Raw genomic sequence first — 18,772 nt, 5'->3', positions numbered from 1 at the left:
CCGGTTCACAATTCCTCCTTTCAGATGTGAGAATTATTTATATTTGACAAAAACATTCACAATCACATTGTCTCTGTTCCAGTTCTATGTCAGTGTTGCGATCATGGCTGCTCTGAGCATCGTGAGCGCAGCCCTGGTTCCCCCGCCTCATCTACCGGACCTGTTTCCCGTGTTGGTGTCTGCCGCTGCCTTCCTGCACTTCCTGGGGATGTTTTTATATTTCAACATCGTCCAGTTCAGCTCTCCCCCCAGGAGAAAGACCAAGAACAACTGAGTGGACCAAATGTAGGGTTCTGAACCCAATCAGGATAGTGTATGTTTTATCACATCTTGAGCAAAGGGCAAAAAAGTAAAGCTTCTAAGATAAATCAAAAGAAAATTTGTTGGGAGCATTTTTTAGTGGAATTGTTTTGTTTTACTTCGATTTTTTTTCTCTTTTTATTGCAGGGCATTGAATTTCTTTAAGTTTGAGGCTGTTGCTCAGCCAAAATGGGAAATTTGATAATTTATGCAAGAAAAATAAAATTGTAATTGCAGCTTTCCACAAATGCATCTTGAAGCATGTTGTGTCACGCTACAAAATAGCAACACATCACTTGTAAAAGCAAAAACGTTACGTCTCCAGTTTGGACCAAATAAATAAATGTGTTCTTTTTTGGAATTTTTTAATTTAATTTAATTTTTTTTATTGGATGGACCAATGTGTGGCCACCACACGGTGCTATTATTTTATGGTGGCCACCTAGCAGGATCACCTCCTCGTGGTCTAACAGGCGTGTTGAATTTGTGTAAAGGACGAGATGGTGGTGGAGCTAAACTTGGTATTTTTAAAATTCTGTTGGTTGTGATTAATAATGCATACTCAATTTACAGTTTTATACTGTATATTTTTTATCCATCATTGAAGTTATGTTGTACAAACTTAGTTTTTGTGAAAATAAATAGTTTTCCAATCACCCTAAGTGAGCATTGGTTTTATTGCCAAATTTACTAAATGATTAGATCTTGAGCAGCTTCATATAAACTGTCTACATTTACCAAGTTGTCTGCTAAATCACCCCACCCCCACCCCCAACAGTCTGGCAGAGACAGAGCCAATAATTGGACAGAAATTATATCTTTCAAAGCTCTTACTCAACATCATTAAATATTCATTACTAGTCCCGGATTCTAGAAGGGGTCCACACAAAAGACCTGTTCATTTAAAACACAACCACTGACAGGACAGGCCTTAAAAAGAAGATGATGGAAGGTGACATATCCGAACATAATGCTATAAAGTTGAAATACCACAGAAAAAGGTACAAGCAATTTCTTTCTCCAATCTCTGAGCCCGTTAATGACGGGCATAAAAAACCCCATTACAACTATAAATGTTATCAGGTCAGCAGGGGTTGGCGGCGCATCGGAGGCTCCAGGCCACCGGCCAATAAAGGGGCACAAGGACAAATAGGAGCCAAAGATCCAGGAAACTGTTACTAAAATGGAATCTGAACACCAGGGGCCAGTCGGGGCAGGTGTGAAAGATGCTGGTTTGCACTGGTTTTTTTTAACGTTATTCAGAAATAGAACATGTGGGGAAAAATACGTTCCACGACTGAAATGGGAAGATAAATTAATTTTAGGGAAATAAGAGTATAATGCATTTAAACTGAAGTAAAATAACCAAAAACAGACCAATCAGATCGATCATTTATGATACACTTTATTAACATGTAACGTGTTAAAAAGATGATCCATCACAACAGAAACTGATGATTTCCTCTATTGTAACAAAGAACAGGCTAGAAGATAAAGCTGAGCTAAGCATGTCGTATCCCCCTCCCAGTCAGACTAGTAGTGATAACCTTTTAAATCACTCTGCTTTCTCTGGCTGGGGGTGCTTCTGCGATTGGAAACTTGTACATGGATGTCACATTCAGCCGTTTCAACTCGATCCAGTTTGTGTTCTGCTGGAGCCAAAGGGCCCGAAAAATGTTCAGTACATAACTGGCTTCTTCAATCTGCTGATTTCCTTCTATTTATATATTTTTTTTACAATTTTACACAATACTGAACTCATTGAGGGTTTTTCTTCCTGTGGGCATCTGTGTCCTTGGCAGCAAATTTTGCAGTTTAAAATTAATTTGATAATTACTCACCAGAGAGTGAGTCTTGAAACCACGATGAACAACTAGGCGCCTGTTGCCTCACACCTGACTACTTATCCAGCAGTCAGGTGCGTGGCTTTAAATCTCAGATACTGATACGAGACGAAAAACCCTCCCCGAGGGACGCCAGAGTACTAAAAGCTATTGATACGAGAAGAAAGAAGAGGAGCTTTATTGATAACAGATTTCTGATAATTCAGGGGTGGTACGCGGAGGGGGGAGGAGGCATTGAAAGCACCACGGACCAATCCATCAATTTCAAAAGGGGCTTGTATGAAAACATTAGTTTTGTTTATGGGTGTGCTGGCTTTGTCCTTCACTTTGCCTCTCGAGGTGATAAAGTGAGAGCTACACGATCCACCTTAGGCAGAAATAGGAAATGTTGCTGTGAACACCAGCTGTTGCTTTAGGTCGACTCTTGCAGCGAGAGGCCTCGGCCTTCCCATGCATCGCCAAATAAAGAGACTTAAGTCTGCCCCCTCCCCGCATTTACTTTTTAAATGTGCTAAACGGCACAGGTGGGGATGATCGCATAGTTTTTTTGCCATGAAGGGGGAAGAAGGTTGCCATCTGAAAGAACATTATTTGCACAAGCGTTGCAAGATGGTGGTTAATGTAGGATCAACATTTGTCAGCTGCCAGGCAGATGCTCCGGCGTGAGAAACGGAGTCTAACATGTCAGAGGATTCGCTCCCACCGTTTCAGACGCTTCTCCCCAGCAAATGAGTGACGGCTTCCAAGACATTTCAAGCCTCGCAGCTGACAGCACAGATTTCACATTCATCTCCTGCCTTATCTCCGCGGGATCATGCGCACAGAGGTGAAGAGCAATTCTGTTAGCTGTCAACAGCAGAGATGCCTCGCAAACAACAAAACCAAGGGAATATGGGAGAGGAAAACATGATTGTAACCCCACTGGCACCTTGTGATATTACACACACACTACAGTCACTGTCAAGAAAGGATGTTCAAAAAGAAGAGGATTCACAGGAGGAAGGCTTTCCAGAAACTAAAACAGTCTGTTAACAGAACAAGATGTATAGAAATGGATTTCTGTCAGTTTGTGAAACTTGGATTTGTAAATCATTTCACGAAAATAAAAATAAAACGGAAGTGGATTGCCGTACCTTAGCCCACAATGGATTTCAAAAACTCGTAAGAGCTTCTGATCTTCACAGTTCCTGTAAAAAAGGGAGAAAGCTGAAGTCAAACATTTATAGGTAACTATGAGTTTATCTTTGTCATGACTGAGGGGATGCTCCAGGCAGGCGAGAAAAACTCACAAAACAGCACAAATAGCATGAATGTGGAACTAAATGTAAAATCAGTTCCGTCCTTTAGATGTCATTCTATGATTCTGCTAATTTTCCTTCACATCTAACCTATAATTATTTCTTCTTTTTTGCCCAGTATGTTAATATCAAAGATAAAAAAACCACATGTATATATTTTTTTGCATCCTAAGATAAAACAAAACGACAGTCAGTATATCAGAAATCACGCCTGAAAAGAGTGCACACTCTGCAAACCGCATGTCGATCGAAGGCCTCCGGCCTCACTCGGACCAAAACAGCCTAATATACAACTCCCCCCTTTAATTACAACGGTGTGTTCAATCAAAAAGCATAAAACATCCAGAGAGAAGGTGGCATCCGTCTGCGAGGCCCGCTAGGATTGATGTGCCAGAGCCCTGGGCCGGGGGCCCACGACCTGCGACACAACCCCACCGCTTTTATGACATCTTAAGGAATCTTCTTCATGCAGCCCATTACTGCCGACGTACAAATCTTCCCCAACGCCGTCCCGTCTATGGCCTGATCAATTTTTACAGTGCTGAGCCGTCTGCTTTCCCCTCATTTTGTCATCTTAAAATTCACATTATATAGGATTTTCTTATGGGAAGAACTGCAATAAAAATATGTTACTATCCTAAACGCGTACAAGTCAGTGGTCGGCTGTCGGTTAAAAGCTTCAGAAAAAATCAAATTTGCTTCACTTGTAAGCAGAACTGTTTAAATGTTATTTATTTTTATGTCCCTAAGAAAATATATTGTGAAGCGCAGCATTGATTCAGAACATAACCATGTCTTGGTGCAGGTTGGAGAAGCTGAATTTATGAATCCTTTGCACAACTCCTTTAATTGAATTTTCCAAATCTCTCACCACACACAAATAATCAATAGCTACCTCTGAGGGAAACTTGCCCCAGAATTATTAGCACTGTTCTTTTTCAATTTCAAAGTCATCAGCAGATACAGACACTTGGGGTATTTGCAATGCCACGACTATACACAGAGAGAATTTATGCTTGCCTCGCAGCCCGATTGCTTACCAAGAGCAACTTCTTTAGAAAGCTTACTCAAACTTTTGCGAACCTTAAAGGAGAGCCACAAGAGCTTCTTGATTCCCGCTTGCGGGAACGATGCGGTTTTAATCATTACAGCTAAGGCCTCAGGAGGACATGAGAAGGCGGGAGAGAGAACTTCATCTCTTCTCACAAGTGACAACAGGACAGAAGCTAAGGCATGCTAATGCCAATACCTGTATATATTTCTGCATCTTATGCTGAGTTTATGTTGATCTTGAACTTCCTACCGATGCTGTTTCACTACATTTACCATCATATAGACGGTCTGTATATCTCTGATGGTCATGTACTACTATTGTCTGCACACACTTTAGATGTCCCAACTGAAATTGAACAGGTAGACACATTATTTTTTTAAAAATTTATATGACATGCAATAGAGATTTGATTGTGGTCTTTACGTAACAGAAGACATACAGCATTATTAGTGTGTTGAGACCTAAAGTAATGTCTTATCAGCACAGCTAATGTCATGTAAATGAGGTGAATCTCTCGCACCTCTAATCCTGCTGCAGCCCCTGGAATATCTTGAGAGGCATCAGTGCAGTTCAGCAAAGACTTGAAGATGACAGATAGCGCTAAAGTGCCCTTAGCTGCTTCTCCGTGCTGCTAAGTTAAGCAAGTTCACTTCTGAGTCGAGTGTCCTCATCACAAATTTTTTCCTGTGTAGACAGGACATTATAATTTAAAAAGCTCACCCTGGCTCAGCTGGAAAAAAAAATCGGAGTCTAAAGGGGAAAAAAATGATTACAATGATCTATAAATCAATCACTGCAAATGAGTAAAACAGCAAATGAGCAGGGAGATAAGTCAAATCCATATTCACTACATGCATCAAGATCAGACCTTTGTTGTATATCAATACACCCATAAAATATAGTTTTTAAAGTGTATTTACAAGACTCCACAAATTCAGTTTTTATCGTACGTTTGCATTCATAACTTTCACACATACGACGTCTTAACAGTGAATCAGCCTTTTTTCTAAAAAGTTCCTCCCACACTTCGGGTGCATGGGCCTGAGGCCGTAGCAGCGAATCTAAACAAACATTTTACACCAGAGGAGAATCATGCTTCAAGATGCCATCATCATCAGCCTTGATTTCACGCTCCCAGCAGATATAGGCCAGAACTCTTCAGCAGCTTTGAATAACAGTTTGTTTTCTTAAAATGTGTGTCTCGTTGCACATAGAGGGTTCATTCTCTCCCACAGCTATCTGCCTTAACATTGTGAAGTCTGTTTTTGTAAGGAGGCTTATGCAAAACTGATAAATTTTACGGATCCACCATGTGACAAAAAATGTGACATTCCTGTGGCGTGGTTTCACAATACATCGTGTATTTTCAGCTCCCTTACTGGAACTAATTAAAATAATTTTTAACAACCTTATCAGAAAACAAGCTTGCCTCCTGACAATAACCCCTATTAAATTGTACAAAAGTTGTCGTTATGTGATTGGATCACAAGAATTGCTCTGCTGCAGGCATAAAATGTGCTTGACATAATCACATTAATTATTTCACTAGTAAATCAACTGACCGGTTTGTGCATCCATAAAAAATGTTTTCCTCTAAAGGTCGCGCAGCACACGGTTGTCTAAACAAGCATCCATTGATGCTGTTCATGTTAAATAGCAAAGTAGATGCAGGAAAAAAGCTCATTAAATAAAGGAGAAGCAGTAGAGTGGGATGTTCACGGGAATAAAGCAGCCTTGTGACTGCCCAAGTTGATCAGTTGAAGTAAAAGGTCTGTGCACACAAAATTAAATTCTGTTCACAGATTTGTTTGAATCTGTTAGTGAGTATCTGATCCAAACCATCTAATGATGTTTGCAGCAAACCAAGAAGCTGAAGAAGACTATGGTGACTGCACAGGTGTGGCTTGAGATGGTCGCAGGTAAAGGCCACTCTAAATCGTAGTTTTATCAACACAATGCCACAGATGTCGTGTTGAGGGCGTGTGCATCGGCATGCAGGAATGTCCACCAGAGCCGCTGCCCTTGAGACCAATGCTCATTTCTCTCCCATAAGGCATCTGCTGAAGAAGAGCTCTCTTCGCAGATGAAGCCCGATTTACTCCAGGTGGAGTAAAGGCAGTTGAGTCAAGCACAGCTGACTAGTAATGGTAGCATAAATGCACAGGTAGCATGACAATATTCTTTACTGTCGTACCATTCATCCACCGCCACCACCATCTCATGCATTTTTGGGGTTAGCATGTTCTGACTGATGTAAATGAAAATTTTAAAAAATGGATCGACCCTCGCAGGCCTCAGTCAACACCCTGTGAAGGAGAAGTGCCGCAGCAGGTGAATGGTTGTAACACCAGGTACCGACTGTTCCTTTAAAAAAAAAAAAAATTGTATCTGTATCTGCCCTGGTCATGAGATCAATACTGCTGTGCCCTATAAATGTCTTTTTAAACTGCACATTGTGGGGCGACCTTTTATTGTTAACAACACAAGGCAAGCCTGCACAGAAGCCTGCGTCTTCAATCAAAATCTTGATACACTCCACATGTCAGGTGGATGGATTAACACCATCAAATGATCACTGACACCGATTTGAACAGATTCTTGGATGGGGTTTGAACCTTTTTTGGGGCTTAAAGACATTTTTTTGTTCAACTTGATTTATTTTTTTCCCCAAGAATCTTTGCATTATATCTGTTAGCAGATACATTACCTTGAACAGAATGTTTGGGGTCTTCATGTTCTTTCAAAGATGATTCTACTCTTGATGCTGCAAAACACAAGCGGCATCAACGTAAATCTTGATGGGTGCACAAAAAGAACCAAAACATGGGCTGCAAACTGGACAAAATCCTTTCTTGTGTAGTTTAAAGCCTCTTTACTCAGTCAGAAATGCAACAGAAAGACGACCTTAGTTTTTCTGACTTTCTAAATCATATTTGTCAGCATTTGGTGGATTTGCATACTGACTCAGTTCCCCGTGTCTCTTAAGCTCAGCCCTCAGCTCAGCAGAAGATCCATGGAAGAAATGCTCTTGTTCACTGCTGCCATCTGCTGACTAATCAAAACACAAGATCAGGGAGATGAGAGGAGACAACAGAAACTGAACGAAGAGCAGGAAACATTAAGGAAATGGAAAAGATTGCACATTATTAGAAATTAATGAGCAAAGAAAAAACGTCAGAAAGTCAAAGCCGTGTCAAATGAGGTGAATATTCAGTGGATAATAAAAACTGTCATCTCAAGATGTGATGGAGAAAGACATTTCCACCTATTACAAAGATTAAGAACAAAGGAAAAAGTCTTCCTCACGATTATTTTCGCCAGCTCTTCCCTAGCGTTGATGAAAGCTTCCACTGATTTTTCCATCTTAGATCGCAAACAGTCCAATCTGGTTGAAGCAAAAGAGGATGGGATGACACATTCACAAGACTTATTTTAATTTGATCAGTATTAATAAATAGTATACTGCAATACTAAAAATATCATAAAAGACTACAGTACTAATATTGACTAATTCTAAGTTGTTACATAGTGATGTTAGGGAGCTAAGAGTACATAATTGGTTGAGACTGAATAAGAATGAATTAAATATATTGAAAACAACCAAAGGTAGTTCTAAATAATTGGTGAACATAAGATACGACGAGTCTTTTCTTAGTCTGGATTTTTGAGGTTCTTGTTCCCTTCCAAATGCCTCACATTTATTTTACGGTTTACAATAACTTCAAACTGTACGTGTTATGAATGTGCTGTAAACCGATCTGATGAAATGTATTAGTGACAGCGCTATAAAATTAAAAACTAATGCTTATCTTGATAGATGGCTCAGACACCAAATGTCTGCCTTCACTAAGGAAATGGCTCTTGAGTTAAGTGACTCTTATACAACTATTTTTAGTGCTATGTAAATCATTGATAATTTGGCCATTGATGGATCTCCGTCATTCCGTGTCTCCTGTCATTAAAGTCTGATATGTCATGATGTCCGTCAAGAAAGTGCAGCAATTGAAATATAGCGACTCATAAAAAGGAGGTTTCTGGAATCCTTAAATTCTGTTCTCTTCTGTCGCTCTCCAAACTAAATTTGCAGTGTACGATAGAAGTGATTAATGAAAGTAATTGTTTAAAATATGGGAAATACAAACGCTGTGAAATATATACTCACTTTTCCAATTCAGTCCGTGGGAACTCTTGTGCACGTCTTGTGACTTTGGTCTTGCCTGTTGATTAAATCCCACAGCCTCAATAAAACAATCCAGACTAAACTGGAATACATGCAAACGAGTAACCATAAAAGGATGAGAAAGCACACAGTACAACTTAAAGTCCCAAACATCATTTTCCGATAATTTATAAAAAACATGGGAGCAAACAAGAACATTGGAAAGAACAGTAAAGTGGTGATTAAATTAAACGGCACTCAGTCGAGGTCAATGAGGGTAAAATAGTTTTCAGTTATATATACCACATGAGTGCAGTCTACATTTGCAACTCCCTCCTCCTCAGTATTGTATAGACCTGCTGCTACTGTATAGAATACAGTGTAGAATACTGGGTATGTGTGCAAGAACCACAAGTGTTCATTCAACGGATCAAGGCTGCCTGAATAAACTGCTTGGACACGATCGAGGAACAGTTACGATAATGACCAGTCTGTCAGTGCCATTCTTGGCTAAATGAATGTTTTACGAGTAGGAACACTGACTAATTCAATTGATCTGTGTCTATGTGTAACTCATGATTCTGATTCTGAGAGAGTGTAACATATTTCAGTACATTGACATGTTTTCTGGGATCTGCAAGGACATTTGATAAACTGACCTGAAGGGCTCTCAGTCCCACCATGAGGTGTCCGCTGCCTTAAAGGTACTGGTATTTTGGAAGCCGGATGCTATTCAGGAAATAGAGAAACATCATATTAATTACATATTAATTACAGTTGCAACCTATGCTTCAAACACTTTTTACACCAAAATTATAGTATGTATGACAATTAAAGGTGATTTTTAATACACCTGGAATGAAGGTCATTTATTTACTCACTTGATGAGTACTGTGGCTGCCTGCAGCTTTTCTCACACTGTCAAGTTAAACATAAAAAAAATGCATCGTGATTATTTTTGGATAATTATATTTCAGCGTTATCAAAATTCAAAAATGTCCCCATGATTTTTAAAAACAAGTCTAATTTCACCTGGTAACAAGAATGTCAAGATGCGACAGGAAAAAAAAACAAGTTATATTTGGGAATTCTCAGGTAAATAAAGTTCAGATATGTAATTAGCAGCATTCGCAGAAATTTTTATGATGAATACAATATGTTTGACGGACAAATTAAACAATACTCACGACATTTTCAGGACGTTCGAGCACAAGCTTGATTTGCATAAATGCACGAATCTGGCGCCTTTGCTACACTGAAATAGTTCCGAGTAAAATAAAACTTATGACACAGAGTTCCGGATATCGACACCAAGTTGAAAAGACTTAGACAATAGAAGGCAAAATAAAACAATGTTAAGATACATTTTTGTGCATATAATATGCGAAAATTAATGTAATCATCAACGATTATATTATCTTTACAGGAATCGAGAAGAGGAATATTTGTTTCTTCAGTGTCGATTTTTAGTGAACACCGACGGGTTTTTGTTTACCTAGCAACAGACTCCGGAAAGCAGCGTTGTGTCCCGAGTGGCATCGCTAAGGAGGCTCTCACGCAGCAAAAAGCACAAGGCATGAATAAGTAAAAGAAATAATAGAATATACCTCCAGTTGTAGATGCTAGCTAACGGCGACCGATGTATTTTTCCGAACATGTCTTTTCAAGAGTCAACCCGCACTTCCGACGGAGAGGAATCCTTCTACACACAGTGCAGAGCTGCCTACCGAGCTGTGTTCAGATCCAGTCTGACTAATATCACCTCAGAACAGCAGCTGTGTCGCGGTAGGCTAACTTATTTATAGTCTGACTATTGATAACTATTGTAAAGCATCGTACTTTTTGTTCCATTTTCCTTCCACTTGGTAGGAATGGTGTCCTCAGTAGGTTTAATCATGTATAGTGTTAGCACAGTTATAATGATTTAAGTTACACCATTATTGATTGGATGTGATAGTGATTATTAAGACAAACTTAGCTGGACACTAATTCGGGGTAATCTTAAAATAATATTATCATCTTATGTCTTGATTTATAAATATTGACCTTCATGCTCAACATGTTTTTGGATTTTTTTTTAAAAAATTTTTTGGGACTGGATTTCACCTTTTTTCTTTTTTTTTTTTTTTATCCCAATAAGTTCTCCAGCAAGCTGGTAGAAATCCATCCCATGCAACTCTGAAAAAATATTGGACCCCAACAACATCCAAGCTGCACTTTGATGATTTCTGTGAGATTCTGAAGTGTGAGAAGAAAACGGAGGGATCTGAGCTGCTCAGGGCCTTCAAAAAGATGGACGCGAACGGCGATGGCTACATCTCACACAGCCAGCTGGAGAAAGCCCTCACCACTGTGAGCATCCTGAAACATTTTCATCACCGTGTTCAGCAGCTGCCTGAATGTTTTTTCCTGCTACAAAAAGTATGTTGAATCTTCCAGAGAGGAGAGAAAATGACCACAGAGGAGGTGAATGCTATTTTCGCATTGCTCGACATCAGCAAAGATGGGAAACTGGACTATGGGGAGGTAAATTTCCCGCTTAGGCATCATCTCATGTGTAAAAGCCTGTAAAGAAGTCATTTTTAGTTATTCAAATATTTCAACTGTCACTTCCGTTAATCCCCTTAACAACCTCACTGCGCTGGTACAGTCAGAAACAGTGACAATGAAAACGTTGCGCACAGTCTTTATTGAGTGCCAGATTCCTCTCTTGTTTCTGACCTTCTTCCTTTCCTCAGAAATTCTATCTGTATCATGTCATCACTAGCGGTCTCTGTTCGCTGTCAGTTCTGCAGATCGTTCGTGTCTACAGTAGAGCAATGTCAGACGGCAGCTCTGGACAGGCTTGAGGGTGACGCCAAGCTGAAAAGACAGAACTTTGGCAGTCAGTCATACAGCCCTCTGAAGAGCTCTGCATCATCTGCATCACCAGCATCGGCGGCGACTCCCCCTCAGCCTCCAGAGACTCCCCATGAAGACTCAGACGCGACACTCAGGAAAGGTACGGACACGACATCCCGACACGAACGTAAAAATGGTTTTAGCAGAATTTCTACAGTCCTAACACCAACTGCTATTCAGATTCCAGTTCATACTTGCACAACCTCTACACACAGCTTGCCCCAACATGCCTTGGTGATTAGTTTTGATGAATAAATAATAGCTGTCTTATTTATTGATTTTTTTGCTCCCTCTAACAAATCACCTCATTAAGACCGGTCATACATCATAATAGCCACACCATTAGAACGTCTTCTTTGGAAGGTGGAGACTGTAAAGTGCTGTGATTTAGGTAATCATCCCTGCTATTAAGAGATTGACAAAACATTCATCTGCATTTTTGAGAGCTGCCGCCTTCCAGCATTGTCTATCGAGACACAGATTTTTCCCCAAAAACACTTGTTTTCAAAGCTTAAATGAACGCAAGCATCAGGAGAAACTTCATTCTATCTGGACTACACATGAACGCACCGATCGAGTTCACTTTCTTTAAGAGGCAGCAACATCAGCTAAAAGGTGGATTTTTTTTTTTAAAAATCCACTTTTTACACTTTAAAACCAGTATTTCAAGGAAAGAGAAGAACAGACATTGTGGATGAGTGAGCCAGGGACAGGCCGCCGGTGGGAAGATAGATGGGGTTGATTTAAGTGGTCAGTCCATGTTCGCGTTATTGATCCGGAGGATTCCACCACTTCTCACCGGGGAGATGAGGAGGGATTAGACGGTGGTCAAGGGGAGGGCCCAGTCGACCACCACTGCAAAAACAAATGAGCTCCCACCTAGTTGTCTGGATTATCACATTATTGTGCCGCTCCCACATATTGATTTATACCAGCTACATTTTAACAAGACTCTGGTGCGAGACGCTACGTGACCGCGTGAGGCGAATCGGTTTCCCTCGCAGCTCAAAAACAATTTTGACTGCTCATTTAGTCCCACATTTGTCAGTATAAACCTGTACTACACTGAGAAATATGTAAGAACTATATGGGACAATAAAGATTTAAGCTAATTAGCTTATAAATAACTGATGAGACATATATTTGTCATGCAAGTGTTTTGAAAGCCCGTCTGATGACCTGTCACGGTGTTCCTTTCCTCTGATAATTAGTCTATTTATTTTCATCCATTGTTTCAGTGCATCGTTCTCCACATTTATGCAACAGTGAGAATTAAAATGCCGCCATCAGTAGGGGAAAAGATCCATGACACCACGACAGCGGGTCTATTTATTTCTGCGCTACGGTAATTTGCTTGTAAGCCTATCACATTACTTTGCATCTTGATATCTTGTGCTTGGAAACAGTCAGACCCCTCATTAGTGAATTGATATTTTCTGGTTTCAATTAGTGTTCTGAGTGGAGGGGGGGGGTGAGCTAATGGATTTGAGGGGGTAGAGTTATGCCATTTGTGATTTAAGACGCCTCCGTAATTAATTAGAAGCCGGTTAAACTTGGGGAACGCACGCTTTCAGAACCCAAATACAAAATAGTTGGACTTGAACTCTGGAATGGACTTACTGAGAAGACGGATGACTGTGTCAATTATATTGTGCACCTCATCTCTCTTTTTAAAGTGTGTTTACTGTTAGCAGAGGTGGGGGTGGGTGGGGGTGGGCTGTGCTCAATCTGTCAGTCAGTCTGTGGAGCTTTCTGTTCCCTTGCAGAAATGTTATCATTTGATTTATATGTGAAGTTGTGTGTGTGTTTGTATGTGTGTTTTAGTTCATGTGTGTTCATGTGTGATCTCTATGCTTTTCATGTTTGTCTGTGTTTTCGTGTCAGACAGCCGATCGTCCTCGCGTCCGTCTTCCGCTCGCAGCAGACGCTCTTCCCTGTCCAACCCCACGAGTATGACATCCAGTAGCACAAAGACCAGCAAAATACAAGAGCCCCCAGGCTTACAGGTAACCCCCACTCCAAACCCCTCTTTTGCCATGGTGAACCCAGAGCTGCGGCCATCATCAGTTATTTTTTCTGATGAATTAAATCATCGTTTAGTTTTTGAAAAGTCAAAAAAATTCCAAACTGTCACTTCCTCAAACAACTAAAATGAATATGTGTCATTTTTTCACACGGCACACATATGTTTAGATTTTTGAGATTCTTGAGTCTATCAAAGTTTTTAAAAAGATACTTTCTTGTATTAAAAAAAACCATGACACGCTTCAGAAACGATTACTTGCCTTTTATTTCTGTTGCTTCTGTCGACTGACGCCGAACAGAATTCAGTTACTGATAGTAAGAACTGCAACCTATGATTAAAAAAAACATTATAATAGATTATTTTTATGCTACAGTAACGTCGCTGACATCACATCCAGCCCTCGTGCGCTTCGGGTGTCACTGTTACCCTGGTGTTTTCGATGTGGGACATGAACCCGTGTCGGATGGATGGACACACACTGTATCCATTCTGTGCTCTTTGTTTTCACTCTGTCTGGCTTATCCTCAGCTGGTTTGTTCTACACAGGAAAAATATATAAATAAAAATAACATCCAGACACGGGCCAGACATCCCTCTGGTGAAACAATCGGTGTCCAGACGTTACCTCTGAGGAATATTTTGCTGTATTTCCACTGGCTGATAATTAGGTGGCAGTTGGTCGTTGTGTTTTTGTAGACATGTGTTCCTTCGGATTTGCCGAATTTCGTGTGGGTTATAATGATCCTAAGTCAAGGTTAATGGTATAAAAGTGTGTTTGTGCTTGTGTGGGTCGCGGTACTGCACCACCACCTACCCACCTCCCACCAACACCCCCACGCTGCAGTAAATCTGACCTGTGGCTTGATTCGGTGACAGCGCTTGTATTAGTTGTCAGGCTGACCCCTTCGTCCACGGTGGCATTAATTCAGGGGGGTGGGGGGTAATGGTGCCCGTGGCAAATTCCTTCATTTAATACTATCAGAACAAACCACTGGAGTGTTCTGGTTTGATCTTTTATGGCTCCCACGGCCCAACATTTGTATATTTTGAGAAAATGGCTTTTCTCCACAGCAGTGACTGAATGGTTCTTTCTTTGTTTAACTTGATTTATTTATCCACCAACAGGATATACTGCCTGTTTCAGACCAGCATGGCCTTCGGTGTCCTTCCACTGGGGGTTTCCACACCAACCTCTTCGTCCTTTAATGTGTCTCTAAAGAGCAGGAAAAAAACTCTCATGTTTTTCCCATTCCTGGTCAATTTCAAATAATTGCCTTGTTTCAGACGAAGGAACAGCGGGGTTTGAAAATGGGAGAAATATTTGGATTCATAAATATCACCCAAGTAGCCTCTTGATAGCTTTGGCCAAGATTGAAAAGTCTGTATTTATCAAAGTGAAATTGGAATCTCTGGTCCTAGAGGGAGATCCAGGGGAGGTATTCAGTGTGGCGCTTCTGCCCCCCTGTGGACACATGCGGGTATGACATGTGTTTATGTGCAGCTGAGCTGACATTAAACACGTAATAATGAATATGTCCCCTGAAGGTTGGAGTCTTAATTATCATAACCACAGTTTCTGTTCATCAAGAGAGCCACTGACTGCTTAATTCACCTTTTTTCCTTCCAAACTTCACTCCCCCACCCCTCTCATAAGATCAATCCCCCTTTTAATAGGAAGCACAAATTAGTTTTCCTTTCTGCTGAAAGAATAAATGCATCGTGTCGTCAAGCAGGAAAACATTTTGTTGGGACTGTGTCTTATTGTGAGGCTTCCTCTTTTGTTATCCAGGCTGTTCTGTTTGTGTGAACGTGGATTTATTCCATCTGTCTTTACAGGAGTGGCTTCATACCCACGTGAAGGGCTGCTTCTTCCTGGAGGATGATGGGAGTTTCAGCTCGCTGCAGTACCAGCTCCACATCCCCCAGACGACCAACGTCTACCTCACCATCCACCCGCTCAGCCTCGGCAGCCGGCCCGGTACTGACACTTGTTTTGAAGGGTTTCTTTTAGGTAGTTTGGTATTGAATGTTCAATGGGTGTTACTGAGTATTCCACTCAAAAGCGTTGCGTCTTGTTTTTTCAGACAAGTCTTCCTGGTTGACGGTGGACACGGCTCTCTTCGTCATGTCTGTTGGTGAAACCAAAGAGGACTCCTCTTTAGTGTGTTTCACCGAATCCAAAGACAAAGAGGTATGTTTGTGTGTGTGGAGGGACACGCGTGCTCTAGAACACGTCCACGTTGAGGTGTAATTCTTTCAAAGGATGATTTTGTTTTGTTTGAATGTTCATAGAAATATTTCCCTCTGGTCAATCTTTTTTTTACAATTACAAGCAAACCTTGGTTTTCGAACGCTTTAGGAATTGAACAATGGTGGTGCTTTTAGATGACTTATGCATTTATGTGTTTGTTGCTTTTTACAGTGGTAAATATAGAATTTTGAGCTCATTTGAACCCAAGTTGTAAAGTTTAATGTATTTCATGCCCTGAAATGGTCAGATGTTTGTAACATTATTGTCCTGTTGGAACAACACATCTGGAAATTTGATTTTCAACACCCTTGCTCCTACAGAAGTATGTTTGGAGAGGAGAATTGCATGCTGGGACCTACTATCTGCTTCCCTTCACTAGCGGCTGCAAACTCAAGAAGAGAAACAAAAAGAGCCTTTCTAATAAATCTGTAGAGCTCGTTTACAAGACGGACACCGGAGAACTGGACCTCACCAGAGAACTCAGGTGAGTCTGTGTGTTTAGTAGCTTAATTCTTACTGATTTTCCCCTGGGTTTCAGTACAGACATCACTTCATCCTGGGTTGCTTCCACTGTTGTTGTTGCATAAATGGATGGATGAATGCATGAGTGGAAATTTTGGACAGACTTGGATGCGGCTGTGTCCTGAAATTTTTTTTGCGTCTGTCCCTGTGTTCTGCAGAGAAACGCTGTCGGACGTCTTCGAGGTGATAGACATCGATGGAAACGGTTTGCTCAGTCTGGAGGAGTACAACTTCTTTGAGCTGAGGACCAGTGGAGAGAAATGTGACAAGGATGCCTGGGCTGTATGCAAAGGTAAGCGTTGATGCAATGGATAACCAGTTTGCTGTTTAATGACTGTAATAATTCGGTATTATTTGTTTTTCTGGGCGTGTAGAGAATTTTGATATGAGGAAGAACCAGTTGACGCGGCAGGGCTTCATGGAGCTGAACCTGATGGAGGCCACGGAAAAAGATGGAGACACTGCTGACCTATGGGCCACCCTGGAAGCCATGGGCTACAACCACCTACTGGAGCTTGTAGATGTTAGTTCACGCATCTGCTGTCAAGACGTTCATGCACCAAAACACATCAGTACGTTCACAGACAACTGTTTGATTAATTGAATGAACTCCTCTGTCTTCCACTCTGCCAGGCTTGTCCTTTGCAGATCGACGTCTTTTGTGAAGACACTCAGCCATCCATCCAGCCGCTCAGCATGGACTCGGGGCCCAAGCTCCTGAACCAGGCCCTCCAGAAGTCCATCACAATGAGGACAGGGCCCAAAGCACTGAGGGGACATGAGAATATCTTTATTTACACCTACAGAGGAGAGCACAGGATCTCCTCCCTCATAGTCAACAAGGTGAACGACAAATTGTGTGTAGACTTTAAAGCTGTGGTGGAAGCTGTAGTCTTCAAGCTGTAAATATCTGTGAAAGGGTGTGAATATGAAATAGAAAGTCTTGAATTCATTTTTTTTTAATAAAAGAGGGAGTGAAGATCTTTTAAACTTGATATTCAAAAATATTTGTATATAATCAGAGTCTAATTGTAAAAGATATGTTAATTTAAGTGTGAAGCTTCCTGAACAGTTTAGCAGCTCAGAAACGAATGCTCCTGATGGTCAAACCGTCATGTGTGTTGATGACCACTAGGGGGTGTTAGTCCAAATTTCATTGAAGGACATGATAAGTTGATAATCCTCTATTTTATAAATTCAGAAGATGCTTTTCACCAAATACGTGACTCTAAATGTAAAGAATAACAAGAATAATTCCAATTATTTATCAGACATCCAGCCAAATGATCCAAGGCACAGACAATCAGACTTGTGTTTTTGGTCTTTGACTTTTGTTCTGTGAAATCTTCATACAGACGCTTTACATCACTTTCATAGAACTTTCTTGGATGTCTATTAAACATTCTTTCTACTTGTATGCCAGACCTTTCACGCTGTTGCTATTTGAAATGCAAGCCATCAGCAATTGTCATAGCAACAGGATGTGCTCAATAAGCATCACCTAGGGATACAAAGGAACAAGTGATCGAGGGTATTATTTGTATGCAGTTCGACCATTTATTTGTCTTTTTAATACAATATATGTATACTGTATATATATATATATATTTAGCCATGAGTACAATACAACTGCAGTGACACTACCAGCAGTTCATGGGTGTCGTTTATTTCTGTCGCGTCTATATTTGTCTTGTAAACACATCCAACACTCACACATCCTACAAATGTAGAGACCAAACATTTGTCTCTTTGTACAACTGTTTAAATGACCGTTGACTTCTTCTTCTACATCGCAGACCAATCAGAAAGCGACTATCCACATCAACAATGAGCAAAGCAGGAACTGCTGCAGCAGTAGAGGCCTGAGCATGTTTGCTGTAGAGGTGCCAGCCCGGACCAAGATGGTAAACAGGCTTGTAATGTTAATAAAAATTAAATATACTGTTGCTGTAATTGATATTGTGTTGTATTGTACTTTGTTGGGATAGTAGTAAACTGATCTGTCCCATCCTCTAGGTGTGCCAGCATGTCCTGCCAATAAATGAGAAACAGGATTGGACCTACAGCTGCGTGGAGACCGTGCTACCCTACACGTAAAATTGTACGCCTTCATAATGCAGCGGTTACAGATGGGATGCATGACATATACTGTAGATATTACTCTATATATACTGGCAATATGAAACATTTAGTTACCGATTAGACCAAAGAGTCACGTGTGATTTTACTGTACACATCCTCATCGTCATCATTTAAACTTTGTCAAACCTCGTCCATTTATATGGAAATGTGGCAAAAATCCATAAAAACTTTTACATGTGTGTCTAACGCAATGTTACTTTATGTGCCACCAATAAAAATGTTGTATTGATAAATATTATTTTCAAATTCTGACTTTTACATTTAAATAAAGATTC

At 40.6% G+C, this 18,772-nt stretch overlaps 3 protein-coding genes across 5 annotated transcripts in view; 2 read left to right on the top strand and 1 right to left on the bottom strand.

The window, feature by feature from the left end:
- alg6 (ALG6 alpha-1,3-glucosyltransferase) overlaps nucleotides 1-940 on the top strand; it is a 13,835-nt gene extending 12,895 nt beyond the window's left edge. The window contains exon 14 of the mRNA XM_068319640.1: nucleotides 83-940. Within this exon, the coding sequence (XP_068175741.1) occupies nucleotides 83-274 (192 nt within the window). The 3' untranslated portion in view covers nucleotides 275-940. The remainder of the gene's footprint in view (nucleotides 1-82) is intronic.
- The window catches only part of itgb3bp (integrin subunit beta 3 binding protein), a 27,179-nt gene extending 16,845 nt beyond the window's left edge, over nucleotides 1-10,334 (bottom strand). The window contains exons 1-9 of one of the 3 annotated variants that reach the window (XM_068319138.1): nucleotides 10,263-10,334; nucleotides 9,843-9,910; nucleotides 9,537-9,573; nucleotides 9,315-9,384; nucleotides 8,659-8,713; nucleotides 7,803-7,881; nucleotides 7,461-7,548; nucleotides 7,204-7,260; nucleotides 1,745-3,331 (exon numbers count right to left, since the gene is read on the bottom strand). In XM_068319138.1, the coding sequence (XP_068175239.1) occupies nucleotides 3,279-3,331; nucleotides 7,204-7,260; nucleotides 7,461-7,548; nucleotides 7,803-7,881; nucleotides 8,659-8,713; nucleotides 9,315-9,384; nucleotides 9,537-9,573; nucleotides 9,843-9,847 (444 nt within the window). In that variant the 5' untranslated portion in view covers nucleotides 9,848-9,910; nucleotides 10,263-10,334 and the 3' untranslated portion in view covers nucleotides 1,745-3,278. Of the gene's footprint in view, nucleotides 1-1,744; nucleotides 3,332-7,203; nucleotides 7,261-7,460; nucleotides 7,549-7,802; nucleotides 7,882-8,658; nucleotides 8,714-9,314; nucleotides 9,385-9,536; nucleotides 9,574-9,842; nucleotides 9,911-10,262 lie in introns of those variants that run through there. The other 2 variants (XM_068319137.1, XM_068319136.1) reach the window with 2 other exon arrangements.
- On the top strand, nucleotides 10,275-18,772 carry efcab7 (EF-hand calcium binding domain 7). The gene is made up of 13 exons (XM_068319134.1): nucleotides 10,275-10,440; nucleotides 10,796-11,007; nucleotides 11,095-11,181; nucleotides 11,443-11,656; nucleotides 13,441-13,562; nucleotides 15,419-15,560; nucleotides 15,667-15,773; nucleotides 16,154-16,317; nucleotides 16,514-16,647; nucleotides 16,730-16,878; nucleotides 16,989-17,198; nucleotides 18,152-18,259; nucleotides 18,372-18,772. The coding sequence occupies exons 1-13, from the start codon at nucleotides 10,275-10,277 to the stop codon at nucleotides 18,450-18,452; spliced, it is 1,896 nt and encodes a 631-aa protein (XP_068175235.1). The 3' UTR covers nucleotides 18,453-18,772.

The sequence above is a fragment of the Antennarius striatus genome, chromosome 7, assembly GCF_040054535.1.
Source record: "Antennarius striatus isolate MH-2024 chromosome 7, ASM4005453v1, whole genome shotgun sequence".
Lineage (NCBI taxonomy): Eukaryota > Metazoa > Chordata > Actinopteri > Lophiiformes > Antennariidae > Antennarius > Antennarius striatus.
The sequence above is the reverse complement of the archived record's forward strand: the minus strand, read 5'-3'. Positions and strand labels throughout refer to the sequence as shown.

Bases quoted from the DNA above. Each gene is read 5' to 3' on its own strand.
- efcab7 (XM_068319134.1), top strand. From the start codon at position 10,275: ATGCTAGCTAACGGCGACCGATGTATTTTTCCGAACATGTCTTTTCAA. The intron at 15,774-16,153 runs GTATGTTTGTGT...TTGCTCCTACAG, and splicing joins CCGAATCCAAAGACAAAGAG to AAGTATGTTTGGAGAGGAGA. The intron at 18,260-18,371 runs GTAAACAGGCTT...CCCATCCTCTAG, and splicing joins TGCCAGCCCGGACCAAGATG to GTGTGCCAGCATGTCCTGCC.